Source organism: Oncorhynchus gorbuscha, linkage group LG17 (genome assembly GCF_021184085.1).
Source record: "Oncorhynchus gorbuscha isolate QuinsamMale2020 ecotype Even-year linkage group LG17, OgorEven_v1.0, whole genome shotgun sequence".
NCBI classification, from domain to species: Eukaryota; Metazoa; Chordata; class Actinopteri; order Salmoniformes; family Salmonidae; genus Oncorhynchus; species Oncorhynchus gorbuscha.
In genome coordinates, this window is record NC_060189.1 from 47,987,404 (window position 1) to 48,014,389 (window position 26,986).

Sequence of the window (26,986 nt, forward strand, 5' to 3'; positions counted from 1 at the left end):
CGTACTGAAGAGCTCAATGACTTTCAACGTGGCACCGTCATAGGATGCCACCTTTCCAACAAGTCAGTTCGTCAAACTGGCCAACTGTAAGTGCTGTTATTTTGAAGTGGAAACGTCTAGCATAAAATCTGGGTTTTCAGATGCCAAGAGAACGCTACCTGCCCAAATGCATAGTGCCAACTGTAAGGTTTGGTGGAGAATGAATGGGGATGGTTTTCGTGGTTTGGGCTAGGTCCCTTAGTTCCAGTGAAGGGAAATCTTAACACTACAGCATGCAATGACTTTCTAGATGATTTTGTGCTTCTAACTTTGTGGCGAGAGTTTGGGGAAGGCCCTTTCCTGTTTCAGCATGACAAAGACCCCATGCACAAAGCGAGGTCCATACAGACATTTTTTTTTAGATCGTGGAATAACTTGATTGGCAAGCACAGAGCCCTGACTTCAACCTCATCGAACACCTTTGGGATAAATTGGAATGCCAACTGCAAGCCAGGCCTAATCTCCCAACATCATTGCCCGACCTCACTAATGCTGTTGTGTTTGAATGGAAGCAAGTCCCTGCAGCAATGTTCCAAAATCTAGTGGAAAGCATTCCTAAAAGAGTGAAGGCTGTTATAGCAGCAAAGGCTGGACCAACTCCATATTAATGCCCATGATTTTTTTATGAGATGTTCGACGAGCAGGTGTCCACATACTTTTGGCAATGTAGTGTATTATATTCTACTGAAGGGTTAAGTTTGCATGTAGTCTGGCTTCAGGTTGCATATGTCAGCGATGTTATACTGAAGTAATCTAAACATCAACTGAATATTAGGCTGTGGGTAAAATATATACACTCGCGGCGACACTGGCATGCGCGTTGAGTTTGTGGAAACCGGCGCGACTCCCTCTCGTGGCATCGCAGTTATTAGGAGACGCGTCACTTAATCCACTTGCTAGGGAGGAGCGCAGGGCTCAGATGCTGGGGTCCTAGGCAGGCTGAGACTGTCGTTCGGGTTGGACTTCTTACTAAAAGAATACCACCAGTGGACTAGAATCGGACCATCCGGTGCTATATGAAGCTACAAAAATATACTTACTGATACTTCATTTGAGCTTTTCTGACATTATTACTACCTCAAAGAACTCAAAGAAAATCCCTGGCTGGAACAGTCTTCAGTTTAAATATAAGGAATAGTTGATCCCGCATTTTCAGACAGAGGGGTGGTGCTGTAATTGCGCGTCGATTTTATTTTTGTTGGGGGAAAAAATACGCATTTAATAGATGAAACAATCTAGATAACACTAGAGATGTTTATAAATTCAAGACAATTCACATCTGTGAGAAGAATGTCCCATTTCATCTCGTTTTCTTTTCATAATGGAAACACACAAAACATTATGAAAACCACTTTGTTTTCCCTTGGAATCAAACTGTAACGTTTTCTTTATGGAGTTTCAAAATGACATATTCTAATTTGATGAACGAAAGCAATGATGGAATATATTTTGAAAAAGCTCTCAACGAATCTTTCCTGGGCCGAATCTTATTCACAGACAACAGCACCAACTCCACCAGCTGCACCAACATCACCCTGGACCCCCAGGTCATTGCGGTCGGGGTCTTTCTATCCGTGTTCATCTTGGTGGCTATCGTTGGGAACATTTTGGTTATTCTCTCGGTGCTATGCAATAGACACTTACAGACCGTCACCAACTTCTTTATAGTCAACCTGGCCATAGCGGACTTGCTATTGAGCATTATTGTGCTGCCTTTCTCCGCGTCTTTGGAAGTGCTGGGATGCTGGGTGTTCGGCCGGGTCTTCTGCAACATCTGGGCAGCGGTGGATGTTCTCTGCTGCACCGCGTCCATCCTCAGCCTCTGTATCATCTCCATAGACAGGTACATCGGGGTCAAACACTGCCTCAAATACCCCACCATCATGACGGAGAAGAAAGCCGCTGTCATTCTGGTCTTGGTCTGGGTCTCCTCCATGGTCATCTCCATAGGACCGCTGCTGGGATGGAAGGAACCGCCGCCGACCGACGAGAGCGTCTGCAGCATCACCGAGGAACCGGGCTATGCCCTCTTCTCCTCGCTCTTTTCCTTCTACCTGCCGCTTATGGTCATCCTAGTGATGTATTTCAGGGTCTACGTGGTGGCCCGGAGGACTACCAAGAGTTTAGAAGCTGGGGTCAAACGGGAGAGAAATAAGTCGATAGAAGTGGTGCTGAGGATTCACTGTCGGAGCATGCTGGAGGATACTTCCAAGAGTAAAAACCACCCGTTCCGGAGTTCGCTGTCCGTGCGCTTGATGAAGTTCTCCCGGGAGAAGAAGGCTGCCAAAACCCTGGCGATTGTCGTCGGGATGTTCATCCTGTGTTGGCTACCGTTTTTCTTTGTTTTACCACTGGGTAAGTTTTGGTTTGCATTATCAACATTTAATTAGCAATTGATTGGGAGTTAAAGAGGACCACAATAGAGACTACAGTCTAATTGCTTCTCTGTTTTAACCATATGTAAAATACGCGTCTCTGAATCTGTACATTTGTGGGTGCTCTCCCTTGTGTGATCAGTAGGATTCGCTGTATTGATTGACGAGTGTGCATTTTACTGCGAGGATGTAGCCTATACCTCGTGTCCATATCACTCAAATATAATTAAATTACTTTTAAGTTATATCTTGTTCACTGTGCTTATGTTTACATATTGAAGTGCACTATTTAGAACGTGAAACAAGGATGTTTGAAATGCATCCAAGTGCATAATTAGTATGAAAAGGTTGCGCGCAGCGTGCAAACTGTCAATACAAAACACTCTTTTCGTATCTGAAATTGTGAGGTATTGGTTTTTCTTTCCTTTTCTTTTTCTCTGGAAGATAAACGTAGCATACTGAGAAAATCCACAATTACGCACTATTACACACGACATAGGCTCGGTAACAATGTACTACAACTTATCATGAAGAGTTCTAATTGTGGCATCCGGCATCATTACACAAAACTATAAGTCCGACTTTTCATATGCCTATATACATGTGCAATTCATCGATGTATTGTTTACAGTCCATAGACATAAAATATCCTTCAAAGGCGTCATCAATTGTCCTTAAAGCCCTACTGTTTTTGTAGCCGTATGTTGAAGAGCAAAAACAAGCCATTACAATTACTTTCCTGACATAAAAGTATACTCAAGATAAATGATTTTATTTATCATAGTGATTAAGGAGTCACATTAAAATATATACTATTCCCCACCAACATTAGACAACTATACTGAACATTTGAATCTCTTAAATAAGTACATGAAATCAATGATGAGAGAATAATCAGATTAATTGATAAGTGCCACAGACATGGTGGTGTAGCAGGAAGCATGCCATGAACCAAGAGGTTGTGTGTTCATATCCCAGGTGAGGACATGTTGAATCATAATTACTGTATAAATGAACATGCACCATGCAATTGTGTATCAACTATGTAAGTTTAATAAGCTGTGTGTAATCAGCTGCACAGTCTTTTTTTAAAGTTAAGATTTCCAAATAATAGTTTCTACTTGAATGAACATATGAGTTGAGAAAACAACATTTTATTATTGACAGAATTTTTTGACAAAGTTTTCTCAAGTTGGAGCTTAGTTTGGGCCAACTAATAGTTTTTAGTTCAGGTTAACACTAGGACAGAGAAGTTGAGTCAACAGAAGAAGAAAAAGGCCTGTAACCAGTTACTTAATAAATAATAAGAGTTGCGGGTGTTTGTTTTTACAATGTATTTCTCTACAACAAACAGCTCAACAGAGAAAAGGAGTTGAAAGGGAGTAGAAGGTGTTCAAACGCAACACAATATACTCTACAGGTCATTAAACAGCAATGAAAACAATGTGTGAGAGTCAGTGCAAGAACCTTTGGCTGACGGTGATTTGAGAAACAAACAGGTGACTTGCTCACGGAGCGGCAGACGGTCAATAAAATGCTAATGAGTGGAAAAGTGCTTTACTGGTGAAATAGGGTCCGATGTAGAGACGAGAGGCATAACAGGAGTTAATCAAATGCCACCCTGATTATGTAAAGTAATACAAACGTGTGAAGCAGAATTCACCAAGCGTTGGCTTGTTCACCCGCTAGGGAACGTGAGCTGGGTTTAGACCGCTGTGAGACAGGTTAGTTTTACCCTACTGATGATGTGTGGCGGAGCCATTTATGATGACATCCTGCTGGGCAAAAGCCGGTCGAATCAACGTGGTTTCCACATAATATCAACCTTCCCAAAATGATGTGATGACATTGAGTCAACATGGGAAACTGATTGGATCCATGTAAGGACATTTCATTTTTTTTTTTCACCCAAATTCTAACCGAAGTCCAATGACATGGTGACATTTTTTGTTGATTTCCCGTTGAATTCACTTTAGTTGACAACTCAAATCAAAACTAAATGTTGAACTGACGTCTCTGTCCACTGTAATGTCAAATAAGAAACACACACACATTGTACACACCAATGGCGGTCAGTGCCATTTAAAGATGAGGGAGGACACACCTTTCTTTTCTTGAGCATGGCCTCTTAGAGCATATTGGATGGCTGTCATTCATATTCCATTCACCCAGTTCAATGTAACATCGATAGGTTATTAAGCCTACTACATGATACTGACGTTTTCCCTATACCCATCATGAGGTTGCTACAACCTGGCCTATGAATGAAAGTTTACGTAGGTGCACACAGGTCGAGGAAAAATGTTGAGGTGACAGAAAGTGTCATATGGATAGACAGTGACACATTCAATACTGCCTTGCACACTCTTGCCTGTATCTAGCTGATCTAGGGTGTAATCGTTTCGTTTCGTTCTGATTACTTCCATTTAAGAAACGTTTTTCAACAGAATTTGGCTAAATGAATACACCCCTGATCACATATAAACACAGTTCACTTTCATAGCAGCCATGTTGTAATTCCTTCTCGCAATTATGCGCTCTCCTCCACTTACCTTTTCACTTCGCTTGTGAACTTCAATCCACAACACACCAGCTAAGTGGGGCGGCAGGGTAGCCTAGTGGTTAGAGTGTTGGAATAGTAACCGGAAGGTTGCAAGTTCAAACCCCCGAGCTGACAAGGTACAAATCTGTTGTTCTGCCCCTGAACAGGTAGTTAACCTGCTGTTCCTGGGCTGTCATTGAAAATAAGAATTTGTTCTTAACTGACTTGCCTGGTAAAGGTAAAATAAAAAAATAAAAAAGTCTATGACATTAAAATACCTATGTATTCTGTTTCGTCTGACTGCGCAATCCATAGTTTCATCAGACTAGCCAGGGAATGTATAAACTTGATCTCCACTGTAAAAAGCATCCAGACATTATCTCACATTTCTTTTAGACTAACATGTAGTTTTCAATGGCGGAAATATGTATAAACCTTGCTGTCTGTCTCTATGACTCTATGTCTCTATGACATTAACAACATTGTTTTAATATTAAAATCTTCAGCTGACCCATAGTAATCAATGTGTCACCACTTTTTCTACATTTTGGTATGTTACAGCCTTATTCTGAAATTAATAATCAATCTACACACAATAGCCCATAATGACAAAGCAATAACAGGCTTTTAGACATTTTAGCAAATTCATCCCCCCCAAAAAACTGAAATATCATATTTAAATAAGTATTCAGACCCTTTACTCAGCACTTTGTTCAAGCACCTTTGGCAGCAATTACAGCCTCAAGTCTCCTTCATTAGGATGCTACAAGCTTGCCACACCTGTATTTGGGGAGTTTCTCCTATTCTTCTAAGCAGATCCTTTCAAAATCTGCCAGGTTGGATGGGGAGAGTCGCTACACAGCTATTTTCAAGTCTCTCCAGAGATGTCGAGTTCAAGTCTGGACTGTGGCACACAGTCCAGACTTGTCCCGTCTTCGTGACTTGTCCCGAAGCAACTGCTGTGTTGTCTTGGCTGTGTGCTTAGGGTCATTGTCCTGTTGGAAAGTGAACCTTCACCCCAGTCTGAGGTCCTGAGAAGGTTTTCATCAAGGATATCTTGGTACTTTGTTCTGTTCATCTTTCCCTTGATCCTGACTAGTCTCCCAGTCCCTGCCATTGAATAACATCCCCACAGCATGATGCTGCCACCACCATGCTTCACCGTAAAGTTGGTGCCAGGTTTCCTCCAGATGTGACGCTTGGCATTCAGGCCAAAGAGTTCAATCTTGGTTTCATCAAACCAGAGAATCTTGTTTCTCATGGCCTGAGAGACTTTAGGTGCCTTTTGGCAAACTCCAAGCGGACTGTCATGTGCGGAGTGGCTTCCATCTGGCCACTCTACCATAAAGGCCTGATTGGTGAAGTGCTGCAGAGATGGTTGTCTTTCTGGAAAGTTCTCCCATCTCCACAGAAGAACTCTGGAGCTCTGTCAGAGTGGCCATCAGGTTCTTGGTCACCTCTGTGAACAAGGCCCTTCTCCCCAGATTGTTCAGTTTGGTTGGGCGGCCAGCCCTAGGAAGGGCTTGGTGGATCCAAATGTCTTCAATTTAAGAAAGATGGAGACCATTATGTTCTTGGGGAACTTCAATGCTGCAGAAATGTTATGGTACCCTTCCCCAGATCTGTGCCACAAAATCCTGTCTCTGAAATGAATGTACAATTCCCTGGGTCTCATGGCTTGGATTTTCCTCTGACATGCACTGTCAACTGTGGGACCTTATATAGACAGGTGTGTGTCTTTCCAAATCATGTACAATCTCACAACAAAGGGTCTGAATACTTATGTAAATAAGGTATTTCAGTTTTTTATTATATTATAAATTTGCAAAAAAATCAATAAACCTGTTTTCGCTTTGTCATTATGGGGTGTTGATTAGTGAGGACATTTTTTTATTTAATAACTTTTTTTACAAGGCTGTAACGTAACAAAATGTGGAAAAAGACAAGGGGTCTGAATACCTTTCGAATGCACTGTATACAAAGAAATGTCAATTGAAAAAAAGGTCAAATGAAACAAAGTGTAGCTAGTTTGCAGTCTTTCCAGCGTCAGTTGGAAGTGATTGATTTATTTGTGTTGTTGGCCCGCTCCTCGGAACAACAGTGCCCTAACAAGTGAGCACATTTTCTATGCCAGGCGAAATCGCACCTCATTAGCTCATTGTTATGGATGCATCCAAATAAATGTCACTAGAAAACAGCTTAAACAAATGCAAATGCAGCTACTGTTGATGTTATTCTGACTGCACTGTTTGAAGTGACTGCAAGTTAGTCATAGTTGGCTAGTAAGCAAACAAGGGATAAAAACGTTGCCAGCCAGTATGGAAATGGTACATTTAGAAGGAACAACTGGGTTTGCTAGTAATTGAAATTGAAAGTTAAAAATATATATTTTTAATCTCTCTCTTGCTTTTCCTTTATGTTGGAAGACATGTACAGTATTTGTTCAAAACTGTTCAACAATTGTCTTTCTCTCTCTTTGAGTCAACTACTCACCACATTTTATGCACTGCAGTGCTAGCTAGCTGTAGCTTATGCTTTCAGTACTAGTTTCATTATTTGATCTTTTGATTGGGAGGACAACATGTCAAGAGCTCTGATATACAAGAGTTCTGATAGGTTGGAGGATGTCCTCTTGAAGTTGTCATAATTACTCTGTAAGTCTATGGAAGGGGGTGAGAACCATGAGCCTCCTAGGTTTTGTATTGAAGTCAATGTACATAGAAGAGAACAGAAGCTAGCTGTCTTCTGGCTACACCATGGCGCTACCATACCAAGTGCTGTTGAGGCTACAATAGATCTTCATTGCAAAACGGTGTATTTTAATCAATTATTTGATAACGGGAGAATATTTAGTCTAGTTTTATCTAAAAAGGATAACTTTTAAAATGTTTCACCATTTTTATTTTTATGAAATTCACTGAGGAGTACAGTCCTCCCCGTCCTCTTCTGAGGAGCCTCCACTGGTACACACACACGCACTCTATACCTCGTCCTTTCTATTGCATTATTTACAGTAAGTATCAGGAAAATCATTCAAAAGCAGAAAGATGGCCCGCACCACTTCGTTAGTTCCACCCAGCGCGCAAATTTTTGGCTGCAGTTCTGTACTCTTAACAACAGAACAACAGAACAAATGGACTGTGCCCCCAAGATAGACAAAATATTTTAGAGATGGGTAATTCTAAAAGCGATATTCTGGCAAACATTGCTTTTGGAACAAAGGGTGGAGTTTAGTCAGGCACCATAGAGTTTAGAGAGGGAGGCATCTTTCAGAAGTTGTACTCTACCTCTGAGAGTAAACAACAACTAACTTTGCAATAGGGATTTCTATCATGGGAAATCCTATTCGCACCACAGGTGTTAGGTTGAAAAAGGAAAGTGTGTTTAAAACCATTGGGGATTTCCATCTCATTGGACCACTGTTTGTAACATTGTTGCAAGCCAACACAGCCTCGTTGTTTTGTATAAGCCTACACATAACATACTATGCCTACTAATCAAGTTGAGTTCCTTAGATTTCAGTTCCTACAATCCCCCGGAATGTTATTGTGCGTACTTGGCTGTTGCTTGGCTGATAGCATCTCCTGGCTCGGCTCCAACCAGCACGCTCTGCTACTTGTGCCAGGCTAGCTGAGGCCCCCCAGCCCCAGCCTTCCAACCTCCCAGTCTCTCAGTCCTCCAGCCCTCCAACCTCCAGTCCCTCAGTCCCCAGCTCCCCAACCCCGATTCAATTACTTTTAAGTTATATATCTCTTTCACTGTGCTTATGTTTACATATTCCAAGTGCACTATTAAGAAAGTGAAATATTAAACAAGGATGTTTAAATTTCATCGACACGAAAGAGTCTATTAAGAGAGATGGGTAACTCTAATTGCGGTATTCAGGCCGCTGACCCCAGGAACCCAACGGTCCACTGCCCTTATGACAGCTGTAATTGAATTCCTCCCATAGTCTCAACAACACACGCCCAACAGCCAGGATGAGGGGGAAGGGAGGAGGTAAAGATGGCACCATTCCACACGTACAATACCCCTCTCGTTCTTTTGTTCTCTCCCCCTCTCAAAACGTCTCTGCCTTTCCTCTTCGTGTCTCTGAGTTAGCCTTTGCATGCAATGTCTTGGTAGAACGAAGTGAGAAACATCGCTTGGTAACCTCATGATAGTGCACAGAGCGAGGAAGTCAACTACCAAGACATTTCATTCAGGGTGCAACAATAAATCCACACTAAGCAACCACTGAAGGCATTGTCATTATCTTAGGCTAAAGAAATGTGGCTCTGGTGATGCTCGTGACTCAATTTCTGTGGCTCCAGTCCCCATGACACATCTATTTGTGTTGGAACACAAGCTTTTAGCATTTGTCCGAACACACAAACGCACACGCAAATGCAAACGCACACGTACACACACACGTACACTCATACAAACACAGACACACACACACAGCCTTAAATAGTTGCCAAAATCTTTCAAATGTCATCACCTCGCCACTCAAATGTCGAGCGACCCTCCAATTCTAGGAATGCAGAGCAGTTCAAAAGAGATAATGTTTAACACTTCTCCTACGAGCCTTATCGCTGTAGGAATGTCCGTGTTAATGTGGCGGCGGAACTGCGACAGACTGACAGCAGGAGAAAATATTGTAATACAGTCAAGCCCAACGTTTCACTTTTTTCAAAAAAGAAAATGTCAGTGCTCTCCATAGGTCTAATCTAAAACAGAGAAAAATATCAACTTTGGGGCCGTGTGCTGTTAAAGCCAAGGAACAAAACAAAAAATAAATTTTAAGGCCGTAATGTCTCTGCCTTAAGGAGATAAACTCGTCATATATTATATGCAGTAGGCAATGTGTATAGTAATGTGACAGAAACCTTGATATAGGATACACAGGAAGGCATAGTAATTAGTAATACAACTCTAACCATATACAGTACCAGTCAAAAGTTTGGACACACCTACTCATTCAAGGTTTTTCTTTCTTTTTACAATTTTCTATATTGTAGAATAATAGTTAAGACATCAGAACTATGAAATAACACATATGGAATCATGTAGTAATCAAAAAAGTGTTAAACAAATCAAAATATATGTTATATTTTTCAGGAGTTCCGCCGAAGTCGGTTCTCTCTTTGATCGGGCGGTCTTCTAGCCATCATCAATCCACTTTTAATTTTCCTTTTGTTTTGTCTTGTCTTCCCACACACCTGGTCTCATTTCCCTCATTACATGTTGTGTATTTAACCCTCTGTTCCCCCCATGTCTTTGTGCGGAATTGTTGATTGTAAGTGCATGTGCACGTTTTCTCTGGTGCGCAACGGATTTTGTACCCATTTGTTTGTTGTTCTGGTTTCCAGTGGTTTTATGAATAAAACTGCTCCGTTGATTACCCAGTTTTGCTCTCTTCCGCCTGACTTCCCTGCCGCCAGTTACGCACTCCCTTACAACATTTGAGATTCTTCAAAGTAGCCACCCTTTGCCTTGATGAAAGCTTTGCACACTCTTGGCATTCTCTCAACCAGCTTCACCTGGAATGCTTTTCCAACCGTCTTGAAGGAGTTCCCACATATTCTGAGCACTTGTTGGCTGCGTTTTCTTCACTCTGCGGTCCAACTCATCCCAAACCATCTCAATTGGGTTGAGGTCTTCACTATTATTCTACAATGTAGAAAATAGTAAAATAAAGAAAAACCCCTGAATGAGTAGGTGTCCAAACTGTTGACTGGTACTGTAGATATCCAAACTCAGTACTTTTACAAACAGAACAGACACGTTGTACTTAACCTGAAACTGTAGTTACGTATCACTTCTGATTGTTACAAAGGCATCTGATGATGGCTTCGGCACCAGTATCACCAGGTTATTGAAGACACGGATGTTGTAAGGAAGGTCTTTGACTCCAAGCAAAACGAGACGACTACTGTATGGATTTGTCCCAAAATGGGCTCCTGAGTGGCGCTGCAGTCCAAGGCACTGCATCTCAGTGCTAGAGGGATCACTACAGACCCTGGTTCGATTCCAGTCTGTATCACAACTGGCAGTGATTGGGAGTCCCATAGGGCAACGCACAATTGGCCCAGTGTTGTTAGGGTTAGGTTGGGGTATGCCGTCATTGTAAATAAGAATTTGTTCTTCACTGACTTGCCTAGATAAATAAAGATTACACCATCTCCTGCATAGTTCACTACTTTGACCAGAGCCATATGGGTCAAAAGTAGTACACTATATAGGGAATAGGGTGCAATTTTGGACATGACTAACATGTTGTTGCGCTTTTTTCACATGATACCATTATGAATATCCCCATACCCATGGAGAGGTGGGAGGGGGCAAGGGGAGCTTTGCTTTGCCAAAGGAAATAATTAGCTCAGGAAAAACAGGCCTGCACGATGTTATCTTTGAGGATTCTTTTTTTTTTCATTTCACATTCTTGATAGGTTCTGAGAGTACTTTGGCCAATAGCGAGAGGGGCTTTGCCATTTGTTTCTCTCATCATCTATTTGAAAGAAGACAAATTGTGAGGGCTTGACAAATTTAGCAGGTTGTGTCCATCAATAGACTACCTCTGTAAGTATAGCCTTCCCCCATGGCTATATATATATAGAGTGGGGCAAAAAAGTATTTAGTCAGCCACCATTTGTGCAAGTTCTTCCACTTAAAAAGATGAGAGAGGCCTGTAATTTTCATCACAGGTACACTTCAACTATGACAGACAAAATGAGAAAAAAAAATCCAGAAAATCACATTGTAGGATTTTTAATGAATTTATTTGCAAATTACAGCCCTCTCATCTTTTTAAGTGGGAGAACTTGCCCAATTGGTGGCTGACTAAATACTTTTTTTGCCCCACTGTATGTGTGTATATATATATATATATATATATATATAGTGATCAATGTTGGTCTAGATTTCCATAGTTTTGCCTTTAAAGTGGATTAAATTGAGATTGTTTGTCACTGGCTTCCACACAATACCCCATAATGTCCAAGTGGAATTATGTTTTTAGAAATGTCTTGAGTCAATAAGTATTCAACCCCTTTGTTATGGCAAGATTAAACAAGTTCAGGAGTAAACATTTGCTTAATTAAGAATTCACATAAGTTGCATGGACTCACTCGGTGTGCAATAACAGTTTAACATCATTTTTGAATGACTGCCTCATCTCAGTACCCTACACATACAACGATCTGTAAGGTCTCAGTGAATTTCAAACACAGATTCATCCACAAAGACCAAGGATGTTATCCAATGCCTAGCAAAGCAAGGCACCTATTGGTAGATTGGTAAAAAAAAATAAAACCAGACATTGAATATCCCTTTAAACATGGTGAAGTTATTAATTACACTTTGGATGGTGTATCAACACACCCAATCACTACAAAGATAGAGGCGTTCTTCCTAACTCAGTTGCCGGAGAGGAAAGAAACCGCTCAGGGATTTAACTGTAACTTTAAAACAATTACAGTTTAATGGCTATGTAACGGTTGTCTTGGGTGGAAGAAGGATCGGAACAAAGCGCAGCGTGGTTAGTGTTCATCTTTTTAATAAGAAACTGAACACTTCAAAAATACAAAACAACAAAGTGACAACCAAAACAGTTCTATCTGGTGCAGACACACAAAGACTGAAAATAACCACCCACAAAACACAATTGAAAACAGGCTACCTACATATGGTTCTCAATCAGGGGCAACGATTGACAGCTGCCTCTGATTGAGAACCATATCAGGCCAAACACAGAAATAGAAAAATATAGAAAAACTGACATAGACAACCCACCCAACTCACGCCCTGACCATACTAAAACAAAAGACAAAACAAAGGAACTAAGGTCAGAATGTGACAGGCTATGATAGGAGAAAACAGAGGATAGATCAACAACATTGTAGTTACTCCACAATACTACCCCAAATGACAGATTGAAAAGAAAGAAGCCTGTACAGAATACAATTATTCCAAAACATGCATCCTGTTTGCAATAAGGCACTCAAGTAAATTCTAATTCACCTTTCAGCAGGACCATAACCTAAAACAGAAGGCCAAATATACACTTGAGTTGCTTACCAAGAAGATGGTGAATGTTCCCGAGTGGCCTAATGACAGTTTTGACTTAATGCGGCTTGAAAATCTATGTCAAGACTTGAAAATGGCTGTCTAGAGATGATCAACAACCAACTTGACAGAGCTTTAAGAATAAATAAAAAAATAATTTACAAATGACAGAGTCATCCGTGATTCACCAAACTATATTTTGAAAGAGGAAGCGACGTACTTTAAGCATATGTTTTCATTTCAGTCTCCTCCATATCCACGAACTGGAGTTACTTGAAAGGATTTTTTTTTTTAATTAATAGTGTAAAATTTACAGCTATACAGAAATACTCATTGGACGCCTAATTACAGAGGAGGAACTTCTAGATAAAAACTCCAGGGCTGGATGGCATACCAGTTGAGGTACAGTACCAGACAAACGTTTGGACACACCTAGAAAGAATCTAGAAATATTGCACAATCCAGGTGTGCAGCTGGTCTGTATTTCAAAAACCTGTTTTCACTTTGTTATTATGGGGTATTGTGTGTAGATGGGTGAAACAATTTATCATATTTAAATCCATTTTGAATTCAGATTGTAAGACAACAAAATGTGCAAGGAGTCAAAGAGTATGACCACTTTCTGAAGGCACTGTAAGGCTGGGACTCTGGGAACTGTTAAACTGTCACGACTGAACTTTTCAAAACCATATCCTTACAAAATACAAAAAAAAGAGACTCCGTAAACTCCTAAAAGAGACTCCGTAAACTCCTAAAAGCAGCTAAAGTACTATAAAGTAGTTACTAATCTCCGGCTGCTGACGTGGTCATGGCAACAGCGGCGATGTGTCAAGGCAACAAGCCAAATCAATCCAGGCACTTTCTAAGTGGCATATGACTCGTGACTACAATCGGAATTCATCGCTCAAAGTTGATGTCATTTTGCCAATTTGAATCAATACACAACTACTTTTCCTATGATGCCTTGTGTCTGATAGTTCATTTTAATGCTGTTTTGTTGTGTTGAACCAGTCAGCAGTGAAGCCTCTGGGAAGAACAGGACCAAAGGGACATAAATCTCTCCTTCTGGCAGATGTAAATTGGCATGACTCATTCTTGCAACACGATTCCTAGCTCCGCACCAGATGAAAACCAATCTCAAACTGGGCAGATGAGGGCAGACTAGGGGAAGGAGGGTATAGAGCTGTTTATATGACACATACCCCCCCTGCGGCAAAGTCAGGAGTGTGTGCATGTGAGTGTGAATAATGAATCTGTGTGTACTGTATACACAACAGACCTGGGTTTGAAATCTTTTCAAATACTTTGAACGTTCCCTTGAGTCTGCCTAGAGTGCCTGATGGGCTGTCACGACTTCCACCGAAGCTGGTCGCTCTCCTTGTTCGGGCAGCGTTCGGAGGTCGAAGTCACCGACTTTCTAGCCATCGATGATCCTCTTTTCATTTTCCTTTGGTTTTGTCTTGTCTTGTATCACACCTGGTTCCAATCCCATCAATTACATGTTCAGTATTTAGCCCTCTGTTCCCCCTCATGTCCTTGTCGGTGACTGTTTGTTTGTAAGCTATGTGCAAGTTATTTTCTTGTGGTGCGACGGGTTTTGTACCCACTTGTATTATTTTGTCAATTTTGGTTTTCTGAGTTTTTGAGCACTTATTCAACTGCTCTGTTGATACCAAGTTCGATCTCCTGCCCCTGACTTCCCTGCCACCAACACGCACCCCCTTACATGGGCACACTTTAGGGACTCTTTCATTGGTTACATTGCGACAGGCAAGCTCAATCACAGCAAACAGCAAACTATTGTATAGTTCCCCCAAAACTGGCAGAAAAGAGCATGATAGTTGTATCTTTGTTTCGTCATCAGCCTTCTACATCAAGTACACAACACTAATAACGAGAGAAAACAAAGCAAGACCTCAAACAATGAACCACCAGTGAGTTTCACTCTGTCTCCATCACCCACCTAATGGTACCGACTCTTCCTGTAGTAGTAGCCTAATGGGCCACATACATCCGACAACAGTACAGTAGTCTATAATGGTGTCATCAGTCAGATCCCACACAGGGGGTCACAAGGGGTTGTCTGGTTCTTTACAGGGATCGTTATGTACAGTAATGCCCACAAAAATCTGGCTTGGTGGTGGTGGCTTCCTCCGAGCAACACTAGCACACCAATTACCCATTACACACAAGCACACGCAGACACACCAATTACCCATTGCACACACATATGTATGCACACACACACACCAATCTTGTCCAAAAGGAGCACGCTTTCATCTCAGAGACCTGACTACCACCCAAATTACCGCCATACTGGCCAAGAGAGGAGGCCTGTTGTGACCCTATGTCAGGTTGTTAAAGCCACTCCAGTGGGTGATGATGGCTGATGATAACCTCTCCTCTCCTCCCTCACTACACTACCTCCTTTCCTCTCTACTTGCAAGCGTGCCTCTCTTTTGCTATTTACATCTTTGCTACTGGTATAGTGCCTGTGAAGCCGGTGCAATGCTGACACTTGCAAGTATACTGTGTGTGTGTGTGTGTGTGTGTGTGTGTGTGTGTGTGTGTGTGTGTGTGTGTGTGTGTGTGTGTGTGTGTGTGTGTGTGTGTGTGTGTGTGTGTGTGTGTGTGTGTGTGTGTGTGTGTGTGTGTGTGTGTGTGTGTGTGTGTGTGTGTGTGTGTGTGTGCGCGTGTGTGTGTTTTCCTCACAAGCATAGTAAAACAAGGAACATTTGGACATTTCACCTGTCCCCACAAAGAAAAAGGCTATTTTAGGCTTACGGGTTAGGTTTAGGGTTAGGGTTACAATTAGGGTTAGGGTCAGGGTCAGGGGTAAAAGTAAGGCGGTACGGTCCAGTACGGTGTCCCGGCAAAATAAATAATGTGGGTACGCCGTAGCAGTAAAACATGAGCCTATATGGGTTCGAGCCCAGGCTCTGTCGCAGTCCGGCCGCGACCGGGAGATCCATGGGGCGACGCACAATTAGCCTAGCGTCGTCCGGGTTAGGGAGGGTTTGGCCGGTAGGGATATCCTTGTCTCATCGTGCACTAGCGACTCCTGTGGCGGGTGCAGTGCACGTTAACCAGGTCGCCAGGTGCACAGTGTTTCCTCCGACACATTGGTGCGGCTGGCTTCCGGGTTGGATGCGCGCTGTGTTAAGAAGCAGTGCTGCTTGGTTGGGTTGTGTTTCGGAAGACGCATGCCTTTCGACCTTCGTCTCTCCCGAGCCTGTACGGGAGTTGTAGCGATGAGACAAGATAGTAACTACTAACAAGTGTATACCACGAAATGGGGGAGAAAATAAAAACATGAGCCTACCACAATAATTAAATCAAAATGTCAAGAAAACTGTAAGCTATTACATCAATTGGCTATTGCACCAATACACTGAAAACGAGGAGACAGCCTATATTTACATTTACATTACATTTAAGTCATTTAGCAGACGCTCTTATCCAGAGCGACTTACAAATTGGTGCATTCACCTTATGACATCCAGTGGGACAGTCACTTAACAATAGTGCATCTAAAACTTAGGGGGGTGAGAGGGATTACTTATCCTATCCTAGGTATTCCTTAAAGAGGTGGGGTTTCAGGTGTCTCCGGAAGGTGGTGATTGACTCCGCTGTCCTGGCGTCGTGAGGGAGTTTGTTCCACCATTGGGGGGCCAGGGCAGCGAACAGTTTTGACTGGGCTGAGCGGGAGCTGTACTTCCTCAGTGGTAGGGAGGCGAGCAGGCCAGAGGTGGATGAACGCAGTGCCCTTGTTTGGGTGTAGGGCCTGATCAGAGCCTGGAGGTACTGAGGTGCCGTTCCCCTCACAGCTCCGTAGGCAAGCACCATGGTCTTGTAGCGGATGCGAGCTTCAACTGGAAGCCAGTGGAGAGAACGGAGGAGCGGGGTGACGTGAGAGAACTTGGGAAGGTTGAACACCAGACGGGCTGCGGCGTTCTGGATGAGTTGAAGGGGTTTAATGGCACAGGCAGGGAGCCCAGCCAACAGCGAGTTGCAGTAATCCAGACGGGAGATGACAAGTGCCTGGATTAGGACCTGCGCCGCTTCCTGTGTGAGGCAGGGTCGTACTCTGCGGATGCTGTAGAGCATGAACCTACAGGAACGGGCCACCGCCTTGATGTTGGTTGAGAACGACAGGGTGTTGTCCAGGATCACGCCAAGGTTCTTGGCGCTCTGGGAGGAGGACACAATGGAGTTGTCAACCGTGATGGCGAGATCATGGAACGGGCAGTCCTTCCCGGGAGGAAGAGCAGCTCTGTCTTGCCGAGGTTCAGCTTGAGGTGGTGATCCGTCATCCACACTGATATGTCTGCCAGTCATGCAGAGATGCGATTCGCCACCTGGTCATCAGAAGGGGGAAAGGAGAAGATTAATTGTGTGTCGTCTGCATAGCAATGATAAGAGAGACCATGTGAGGTTATGACAGAGCCAAGTGACTTGGTGTATAGCGAGAATAGGAGAGGGCCAAGAACAGAGCCCTGGGGGACACCAGTGGTGAGAGCGCGTGGTGAGGAGACAGATTCTCGCCACGCCACCTGGTAGGAGCGACCTGTCAGGTAGGACGCAATCCAAGCGTGGGCCGCGCCGGAGATGCCCAACTCGGAGAGGGTGGAGAGGAGGATCTGATGGTTCACAGTATCGAAGGCAGCCGATAGATCTAGAAGGATGAGAGCAGAGGAGAGAGAGTTAGCTTTAGCAGTGCGGAGCGCCTCCGTGATACAGAGGAGAGCAGTCTCAGTTGAATGACTAGTCTTGAAACCTGACTGATTTGGATCAAGAAGGTCATTCAGAGAGAGATAGCGGGAGAGCTGGCCAAGGACGGCACGTTCAAGAGTTTTGGAGAGAAAAGAAAGAAGGGATACTGGTCTGTAATTGTTGACATCGGAGGGATCGAGTGTAGGTTTTTTCAGAAGGGGTGCAACTCTCGCTCTCTTGAAGACGGAAGGGATGTAGCCAGCGGTCAGGGATGAGTTGATGAGCGAGGTGAGGTAAGGGAGAAGGTCTCCGGAAATGGTCTGGAGAAGAGAGGAGGGGATAGGGTCAAGCGGGCAGGTTGTTGGGCGGCCGGCCGTCACAAGACGCGAGATTTCATCTGGAGAGAGAGGGGAGAAAGAGGTCAGAGCACAGGGTAGGGCAGTGTGAGCAGAACCAGCGGTGTCGTTTGACTTAGCAAACGAGGATCGGATGTCGTCGACCTTCTTTTCAAAATGGTTGACGAAGTCATCTGCAGAGAGGGAGGAGGGGGGAGGGGGCGGAGGATTCAGGAGGGAGGAGAAGGTGGCAAAGAGCTTCCTAGGGTTAGAGGCAGATGCTTGGAATTTAGCGTGGTAGAAAGTGGCTTTAGCAGCAGAGACAGAGGAGGAAAATGTAGAGAGGAGGGAGTGAAAGGATGCCAGGTCCGCAGGGAGGCGAGTTTTCCTCCATTTCCGCTCGGCTGCCCGGAGCCCTGTTCTGTGAGCTCGCAATGAGTCATCGAGCCACGGAGCGGGAGGGGAGGACCGAGCCGGCCTGGAGGATAGGGGACATAGAGAGTCAAGGGATGCAGAGAGGGAGGAGAGGAGGGTTGAGGAGGCAGAATCAGGAGATAGGTGGGAGAAGGTTTGAGCGGAGGGAAGAGATGATAGGATGGAAGAGGAGAGAGTAGCGGGGGAGAGAGAGCGAAGGTTGGGACGGCGCGATACCATCCGAGTAGGGGCAGTGTGGGAGGTGTTGGATGAGAGCGAGAGGGAAAAGGATACAAGGCAGTGGTCGGAGACTTGGAGGGGAGTTGCAATGAGGTTAGTGGAAGAACAGCATCTAGTAAAGATGAGGTCGAGCGTATTGCCTGCCTTGTGAGTAGGGGGGGAAGGTGAGAGGGTGAGGTCAAAAGAGGAGAGGAGTGGAAAGAAGGAGGCAGAGAGGAAAGAGTCAAAGGTAGACGTGGGGAGGTTAAAGTCGCCCAGAACTGTGAGAGGTGAGCCGTCCTCAGGAAAGGAGCTTATCAAGGCATCAAGCTCATTGATGAACTCTCCGAGGGAACCTGGAGGGCGATAAATGATATGGAGGAGGTCAGAGACCTAATCGTGTGGTGCCAGGACAACAACCTCTCCCTCAATGTGATCAAGACAAAGGAGATGATTGAGGACTACAGGAAAAGGAGGACCGAGCACTCCCCCATTCTTATCGACGGGGCTGTAGTAGAACAGGTTAGTCACCCTATTCATTCTGCTACCGCACGGAAAGCTGTACCAAGCGCCAAGTCGATGTCCAAGAGGCTTCTTAACAGCTTTTACCCCCAAGCCAAGACTCCTGAACATCTAATCAAACAGCTACCCAGACCCCTATTTTACCCTGCTGCTACTCTCTGTTTATAATCTATGCATAGTCACTTTAACTCTACCTACATGTACATATTACCTCAATTACCTCGACTAACCGGTGCCCCCGCACATTGACTCTGTACCGGTAGCCCCTGTATATAGCCTCACTTGTTATTTTACTGCTGCTGTTTAATTATTTGGTAGGGTTAGAATAATGGTTTGGAGTTAGGTTTGGAAGTTAAGGTTAGGGGTTTGGGGTTAAGGTTAGGTTTAAATGATTTTTTTTTTAAATGTTAAACTTAATATTAATCTCCAGCACCACCCCAACATATGTTAAAATGGGACGTTTCTATGTTTGTAGTTGTCATGCCCTGACCTTAGAGAACCTTTTATTTCTCTATTTTGGTTAGGTCAGGGTGTGACTAGAGTGGGTAGTCTTGTTGTTTCTTTTTTTATGTTGGCCTGGTATGGTTCCCAATCAGAGGCAACTGTCTATCGTTGTCTCTGATTGGGGATCATATTTAGGCAGCCTTTTCCCACCTGTTTGTGGGATCTTGATTTTGTATTGTTGCTTTTCAGCCCTACAAAGCTGCACGTTCGTTGTGTTACTCTTCATTGTTTTGTTGCTGGTTCACATTAATAAATATGATGAACACCTTCCACGCTGCACCTTGGTCCAATCCTTCCAACAGCGATCGTTACAGTACTAAAAAACTTAGAGGAAGACAGGTTTTTCCAGCAATATTGGTGTGCCTTATGTGATTTTAACCACTTATGAGTAGGCATTGCCTACTAATTAATTGCCTACTAATTGGCTGATGATGTCATTGGAAACACCTATCTTCTTTTTTTGTACAAAACATATAAAAGCGCTATTTTCACATATGTTGATGTTGGGATGGTGCTGGAGATGATGAATATGAAGTTAAAAATATAGAAATTTCCCTTGAAGAATAGGTTAAGCCCTAGAGATTTAGGGTTAGTGGTTAAGGAAAATTGGATTTTGAATGGGAATCAGTTGTTTGGTCCCCACAAGGATAGTGTGCGTGTGTGCCACGTCAACTCCAATCTAAACTAAACTGCCCACAGGTCCCTAAGGAGAGGGCTCAGGCCAGGGCAAGGAGAGATGAAGGAAAGGAGGGCCAGTCAACACCGTGGCGGAGATGAGATGAGATAAGGGACGTGGGGGCTGTACCAAGCGTTCCTCTCCACTGAAACATCTCTACCAAGAGTAACGTTTTTCGTAGCGGTCTATGTACCTCTACAAACCAATGCTGGCACGAAGACCGCACTCAACAAGCTGTATAAGGCCAAAAGCAAACAAGAAAATGCTCACCAGAAGCGGTGCTCCTAGTAATGCAGGAAAACTTCAATCTGTTTTACCTAACTTCTAGTAATGCAGGACAACTTCAATCGGTTTTACATTTTTTCTACCAGCATGTTATATGTGCAACTCGAGGGAAAAAAACTCTAGCCTGCCTTAACTCCACACACAGATGCGTACAAAGCTCTCCCTCGCACTCCATTTGGCAAATCTGACCATAATTCTATCTTCCTGATTCCTGCTTACAAGCAAAAACTAAAGCAGGAAGTACCAGTGACTCGCTCAATACGGAAGTGGTCAGATGACACGGATGCAACAGGACTGTTTAATAGCACAGACTGGAATATGTTCTGGGATTTATTCGATGGCATTGAGGAGTATACCACATCAGTCACCGGCTTCATCAATTGTGCATAGATGACGTGATCCCCACAGTGACCACAGTTACATATCCTAACCAGAAGCCATGGATTACAGGCAACATCAGCACTGAGCTAAAGGCTGGAGCTGCCACTTTCAAGGAGCAGGACACTAATCCGGACACTTATAAGAAATCTCGCTATGCCCTCAGACAAACCATCAAACAGGCAACTCGTCAATACAGGACTAAGATTGAATCCTACTTCGGCTCTGACGCTCGTCGGATGTGGCAGGGTTTACAAACTATGAAGGATTACAAAGGGAAACCCAGCCGTGAGCTGCCCAGTGACACAAGCCTACAAGACGAGCTAAATACCTTCTATGCTCGCTTCGAGGCAAGCAACATTAAAGCACGCATGAGAGCACCAGCTGTTCCAGTCGACTGTGTGATCACTCCCTCCGTAGCCGATGTGAGTCAGACCTTTAAACAGGTCAACATTCACAAGGCCACGGGGCCAGAAGGATTAGCAGGATGTGTACTCAGAGCATGCGTGGACCAAGTGGCAAGTGTATTCACAGACATTTTCAACCTCTCCCTGATCTAGTCTGTAATACCTATATGTTTCAAGCTGACCACCATAGTCCCTGTGCCCAAGAATGCCAAGGTCATCTGCCTAAATGATGACCGACCCGTAGCACTCACATCTGTAGCTATGAAGTGCTTTGAAAGGCTGGTAATGCGTCACATCAACACCACTCGGAAACCATAGACCCACTCCAATTCACATACCACCCCAACAGATCCACAGATGACGCAATCTCAATTGCACTCCACACTGCTCTTTCCAGACGAATGTTAACCTGTTTAAAGGTCTTACATCGGCTACGGAGAGCAAGATCACACAGTTGTCTGAACAGCTGGTGCTCTTAGGTATGGTTCACTGTTGCTTGTCTCAACGTGAGCATAGAAGGAATTTAGCTCGTCTGGAAGGCTTGCGTCACTGAGCAGCTCGCGGCTGGGTTTCCCTTTGTGATCCGTGATAGTTTGCAAGCCCGGCCACATCTGAAAAAGATCAGAGCCTGCATAGTAGGATTCGATCTTAGTTCTGTATTGACGTTATGACTGTTTGATGGCTTGGAGGTTGTCTTGGGATTTCTCATAAGCATACAGATTAGTGTCCCGTTCCTTTAAGGTGGCAGCTCTAGCTCAGTGTGAATGTTGCCTGTAATCCATGGCTTCTGCTTGGGATATGTACATACGGTCACTATGGGGGGCGATGTCGTTGATGCACTTATTCATGAAACCAGTGACTTATGTGGTAAACTCCTCAATGTTATCAGATGAATCCAGGAACATATTCCAGTCTGTGCTAGCGAAACAGTCTTCTACCTTATTATCCGCATCATTGGACCAATTCAATATTGAGCGTGTCACTAGTACTTCCTGTTTGTAAGCAGGAATCAGGAGGAAAGAGTTATGGTCAGATCTGCCAAATGGAGGACGAGGGAGAGCTTTGTATACATTTCTGTTGGTGGAATAAAGGTAATTGTCACGGCTGATGAAAGGAGAGGACCAAGGTACAGTGTCGTGAGCGTACATTTTCTTTATTAACTCAAAATGACGCCAAAAAACCCAATAACCACTACAAAACCAAACCGTGACGCTCAAAGGCTATGTGCCCTAAACAAAGTCAACTTCCCACAAACATAGGTGGTAAAAGGGTACCTAAGTATGGTTCCCAATCAGAGACAATGATAGACAGCTGTCCCTGATTGAGAATCATACCCGGCCAAAACATAGAGATAGAAAATTATAGAAACACAAAACTTAGAAATGCCCGACCCAACTCACGCCCTGACCAAACCAAAATAGAGACATAAAAAGGATCTCCAAGGTCAGGGTGTGATAGTAATCTAGAGTTTTTCCCCTCTAGTTGCACAGGTGACATGCTGGAAACCATTTGGTAAGACAGTTCTTCAGATTCCATGCATTAAAATCACTGGCCCTCTATAGCTGTTTATGGCACTATACTGTACATCTCCTTGAGTGCCGGTATCGGTTTGTGGTGGTAAATAGACAGCTATGAAAAAAATAGATGAAAATAATATAATATAATAATATATGCCACTTAGCAGACGCATTTATCCAAAGCGACTTACAGTCATGTGTGCATACATTCTACGTATGGGTGGTCGCAGGGATCAAACCCACTACCCTGGCATTACAAGCACCATGCTCTACCAACTGAGCTAACTCTCTAGATAAATAGTATGGTCTGCTACTTATCAAGAGGTATTCCAACTCAAGTGAGCAAAACCTAGAGACTTCCAGAGATCGCGCGCCAGCTGTTTACAAAGAAACATACACCTCCCACCTTAACCTTGCCCGAAGAAGCTGCCGTTCGCTCTTGACGATGCATAGCAAAAACAGCTAGATGTATCTCATTTGAGGCCAATTCTTGTCTTACACACAACATTTTCAAGATTATCACAGATCCTAACACCTCTCTCCTCTGTCCCCTCCCAGGCTCCTTCTTCCCGGCACTGAAGCCATCTGACATGGTCTTTAAGGTCATCTTCTGGCTGGGCTACTTCAACAGCTGCATTAACCCTGTCATCTACCCGTGCTCCAGCAAAGAGTTCCAGCGCGCCTTCACCCGCCTCCTCCGCTGCCAGTGCCACCGTCGCCGCCGAGTCCTGCGGCGTTTCTATGACCAGCACTGGCGCACGGCTGTTAAGGGCCATCACAACCAGGGTATAGATGGCAGGGAAATGGGTACTATGGGTATTGGCAATGCCAGTGTGACAGACTACCGGCCGGCGTACTCCATCAACCATGAGTCGTGCGGGAGCTCGCACTACTACAAGGGTACTCAAGGACGTTCACTGAGTTTTAAAGGGTGGAGCCTGTTCCCGCCACTACAGAAGTCATCGTTCCAGCTCAAGGAGAAGATGAACAATCTGTCCAATAAGATTAAGGGAGGCGTCGCGACGCCCTCCCTTGCGAGGACAGAGATTGACACGGTTTCCATGGGGATTTACAACGACGTCGCTGAGCAGAGCTGCTATCAGATCTATGACCTCGCAGAGTGCTACAGCCTGAAGGAGACAGACATCTAGATTCTAGAGGGACAGACAAAGGGAGTGGCGAATGTGGATGGCTACTGTCATTTCAATTGCTTCTTCAAAGACATTTGCAGTGACGCTGCAAGTGAAAGCACATGATGGTTGCCATTGGAGTATCAACACAGGGAATGACCAATATAATTCCTTCCTTAAATCACCTAGTTGGGGTTTGCCGTTGCAAAGCAGAAAGAGGTAAGAGTCAAAAGGAAGTGCTCTTTTCCACTTGCACAATGGAATGGAATGCGGAAATTCCACAAAATGTAAGATCGGAACATGGGGTTATCATGGGACCATTTGACCAGCAAACAAACAAGACTGGAGGAACATTTGTCTGCAGAGAGTTGTTTGGACATCGATCAAAGGCCTGAGTTCATTTTGTCTGGAAATAGCCCAATTTGATCCGAGCACAAATTGCTCCAAAATATGATATCGAACCTTAATGATTGTATTGCGTTTGTTTCATTTTGTTGGATGGCGATTGAAGTGAAGTGGAATGGAGCGTTATTTATTTGAGCTGCGTTAAAAAGAGAAGCGCAGAACAATAAGTGGGTATGAGAAAAGGCACTTTCTGGACAAGTGGCAAGATGTCAAACTGACTTCTCATTGATAGTGATGGGCTGCTGATGATCCCAGCCTATGTCCTTTGAGCATTCTCACTCTCAAGTCCAAACAGCTCAACTACTACAACCAGCAGCAACATCGAGACACAATGTCCCAACTCACAACTCCCATTTTTACCATAACCTACTGACAAACACCCCTTTTCTAGGGTATCAGCTCAGCCAGCTCAACTTAACACAATGCAGCTGGGCATAGACGTGTGTTCTCTTAGAGAAAGCACATATCACAAAGTGAAAGCCACTGACTTGAATGACGAAAGCATTGCACAGGAACATTTCGGGGTGAAGTGAGTAAACATAGGGTAGTGTATGGGTGATTATAATTGCATCTGATTATTTTGCTAAGTGAATGAGTGAGGTGAGCTGTGATGAACTGACATTAGCAGACCTCTGTGAAATTGCATTATAAAAGTGATGGGTCACGTTCAGACTGGAAACAATGTACGGAGCAGTTGAATGAGTGGCATGGTGTATTTACCTTAACTGCAATCAGAGCCAGAGAGAAGAGAGGTCAGAGAGAGGAGAGGTCATTTATCTTTTGAAAGGACAAGGATTGACAGAATGAAATCCTTGAACACGTTGATTACAGTATTTGTCTGTTCTTTGCCAAAAATACGCTTTTGTTTCGTTTGTATTTGCTGATGGTTTAATGACGTCTGTCAATGTTAAGCAAAATAAAATGGATGTCAGTCCTGGAGGGCCTTGGTCGGTGCAGGCTTTTGTTCCAGCCTAGCACTAAAACTCTAGGCTGAAGCGATTTAACTGAGCAGCTGGTGAAACCTTAACTGCTGTATCAGGTACATTGTACGGTGGCTAGGTTTGGACAAAATACCCACACAAACTACACACCACATTTGAATTGTAACAACATATTGTACTGTACCTGTCATTCCCAGCAGGTGTCACTATTGGCAGCTGCTATTTACCATTTACTGTAATGCCCTACCAGCTGCATTCCCTCATAATCACAATTCAGTTAAAAATGTCCATGATCACATCAAAGATGTCTTCTCTGACACCAATTGAGTAATAGTAGCACTACCAGAGTAGTATAACTACTGTATCACAGACGATGGCATAAAAAATGGTTCCTTGCCTCTGTGTGTTACACACCGAGTGTACAGAACATTAAGAACACCTTCCTAATGTTGAGTTGGTTGTCTAGGTTTTAATTCAAAGGAAAAACAAAAACCTGCAGACACTAGGACCTGCATGAATGAGTTTGACAGCCTTGATCTACACTGATTGGATTTAACAAGTGACATCAATAAGGGATCATATCTTTCACCTGCATTCACCTGGTCAGTCTGTCACAGAAAGAGCAGGTTTTCCTAATGTTTTGTCAACTCAGTGTACACCACCCCCCCATAATTTTTGAGACAAAGGAAAGCACTAGACATAAATCATAGTCACTGTGTCCCAAACGGCACCCTATTCCTTATATAGTGCACTACTTTTGACCAGAGCGCTATAGTGCTTAATGGGGGATAGAGTGCCATTTGGGACCTTGCCTTAAGTACTGTATGAGTCAGCCGCCGTGTGAGGGGCCCAGCCAAAATCTCTGCCAAGCTGACAATAACAAAATGGCCATGCAAGCAATTACTCCAGACAGAGACTTCAGCTAAGAGGACTGAGAGAGAGAGAGAGAGAGAGAGAAAGAGAGAAAGAGAGAGAGAGAGAGAGAGAGAGAGAGAGAGAGAGAGAGAGAGAGAGAGAGAGAGAGAGAGAGTTGTATTGTCCTGTGTACAAGAACAGTGAAATGCCTTCATTGATTTCCCAACAATGAAGTAATCAATATCAGTAGTAATACAGCCGAAGTCGGAAGTTTACATCCACTTAGGTTGAAGTCACTAAAACTTGTTTTTCAACCACTCCACAAATTTCTTGTTAACGAACTATAGTTTTGGCAAGTCGGTTAGGACATCTACTTTGTGCATGACACAAGTCATTTCTTCAACAATTGTTTACAGACAGATTATTTCACTTATAATTCACTGTATGACAATTCCAGTGGGTCAGAAGTTTACATACACTGAGTTGACTGTGTCTTTTAACAGCTTGGAAAATTCCAGAAAATGATGTCATGGCTTTAGAAGCCTATGATAGGCTAATTGACATCATTTGAGTCAATTGGAGGTGTATCTTTGGATGTATTTCAAGGCCTACCTTCAAACTCAGAACCTCGTTGCTTGACATCATGGGGAAATCAAAAGAAATCAGCCAAGACCTCAGAA

The 26,986-nt window shown here is 43.8% G+C and overlaps 1 protein-coding gene across 1 annotated transcript; it reads left to right on the top strand.

The window, feature by feature from the left end:
* The first annotated feature begins 948 nt into the window (after positions 1 to 948).
* Positions 949 to 25,450, top strand: LOC124001090 (alpha-1D adrenergic receptor-like). The gene is made up of 2 exons (XM_046307632.1): positions 949 to 2,394; positions 23,534 to 25,450. Exons 1-2 carry the CDS (start codon positions 1,443 to 1,445, stop codon positions 24,124 to 24,126), a joined length of 1,545 nt encoding a protein of 514 aa, XP_046163588.1. The 5' UTR covers positions 949 to 1,442; the 3' UTR covers positions 24,127 to 25,450.
* The last annotated feature ends 1,536 nt before the right edge of the window (positions 25,451 to 26,986 follow it).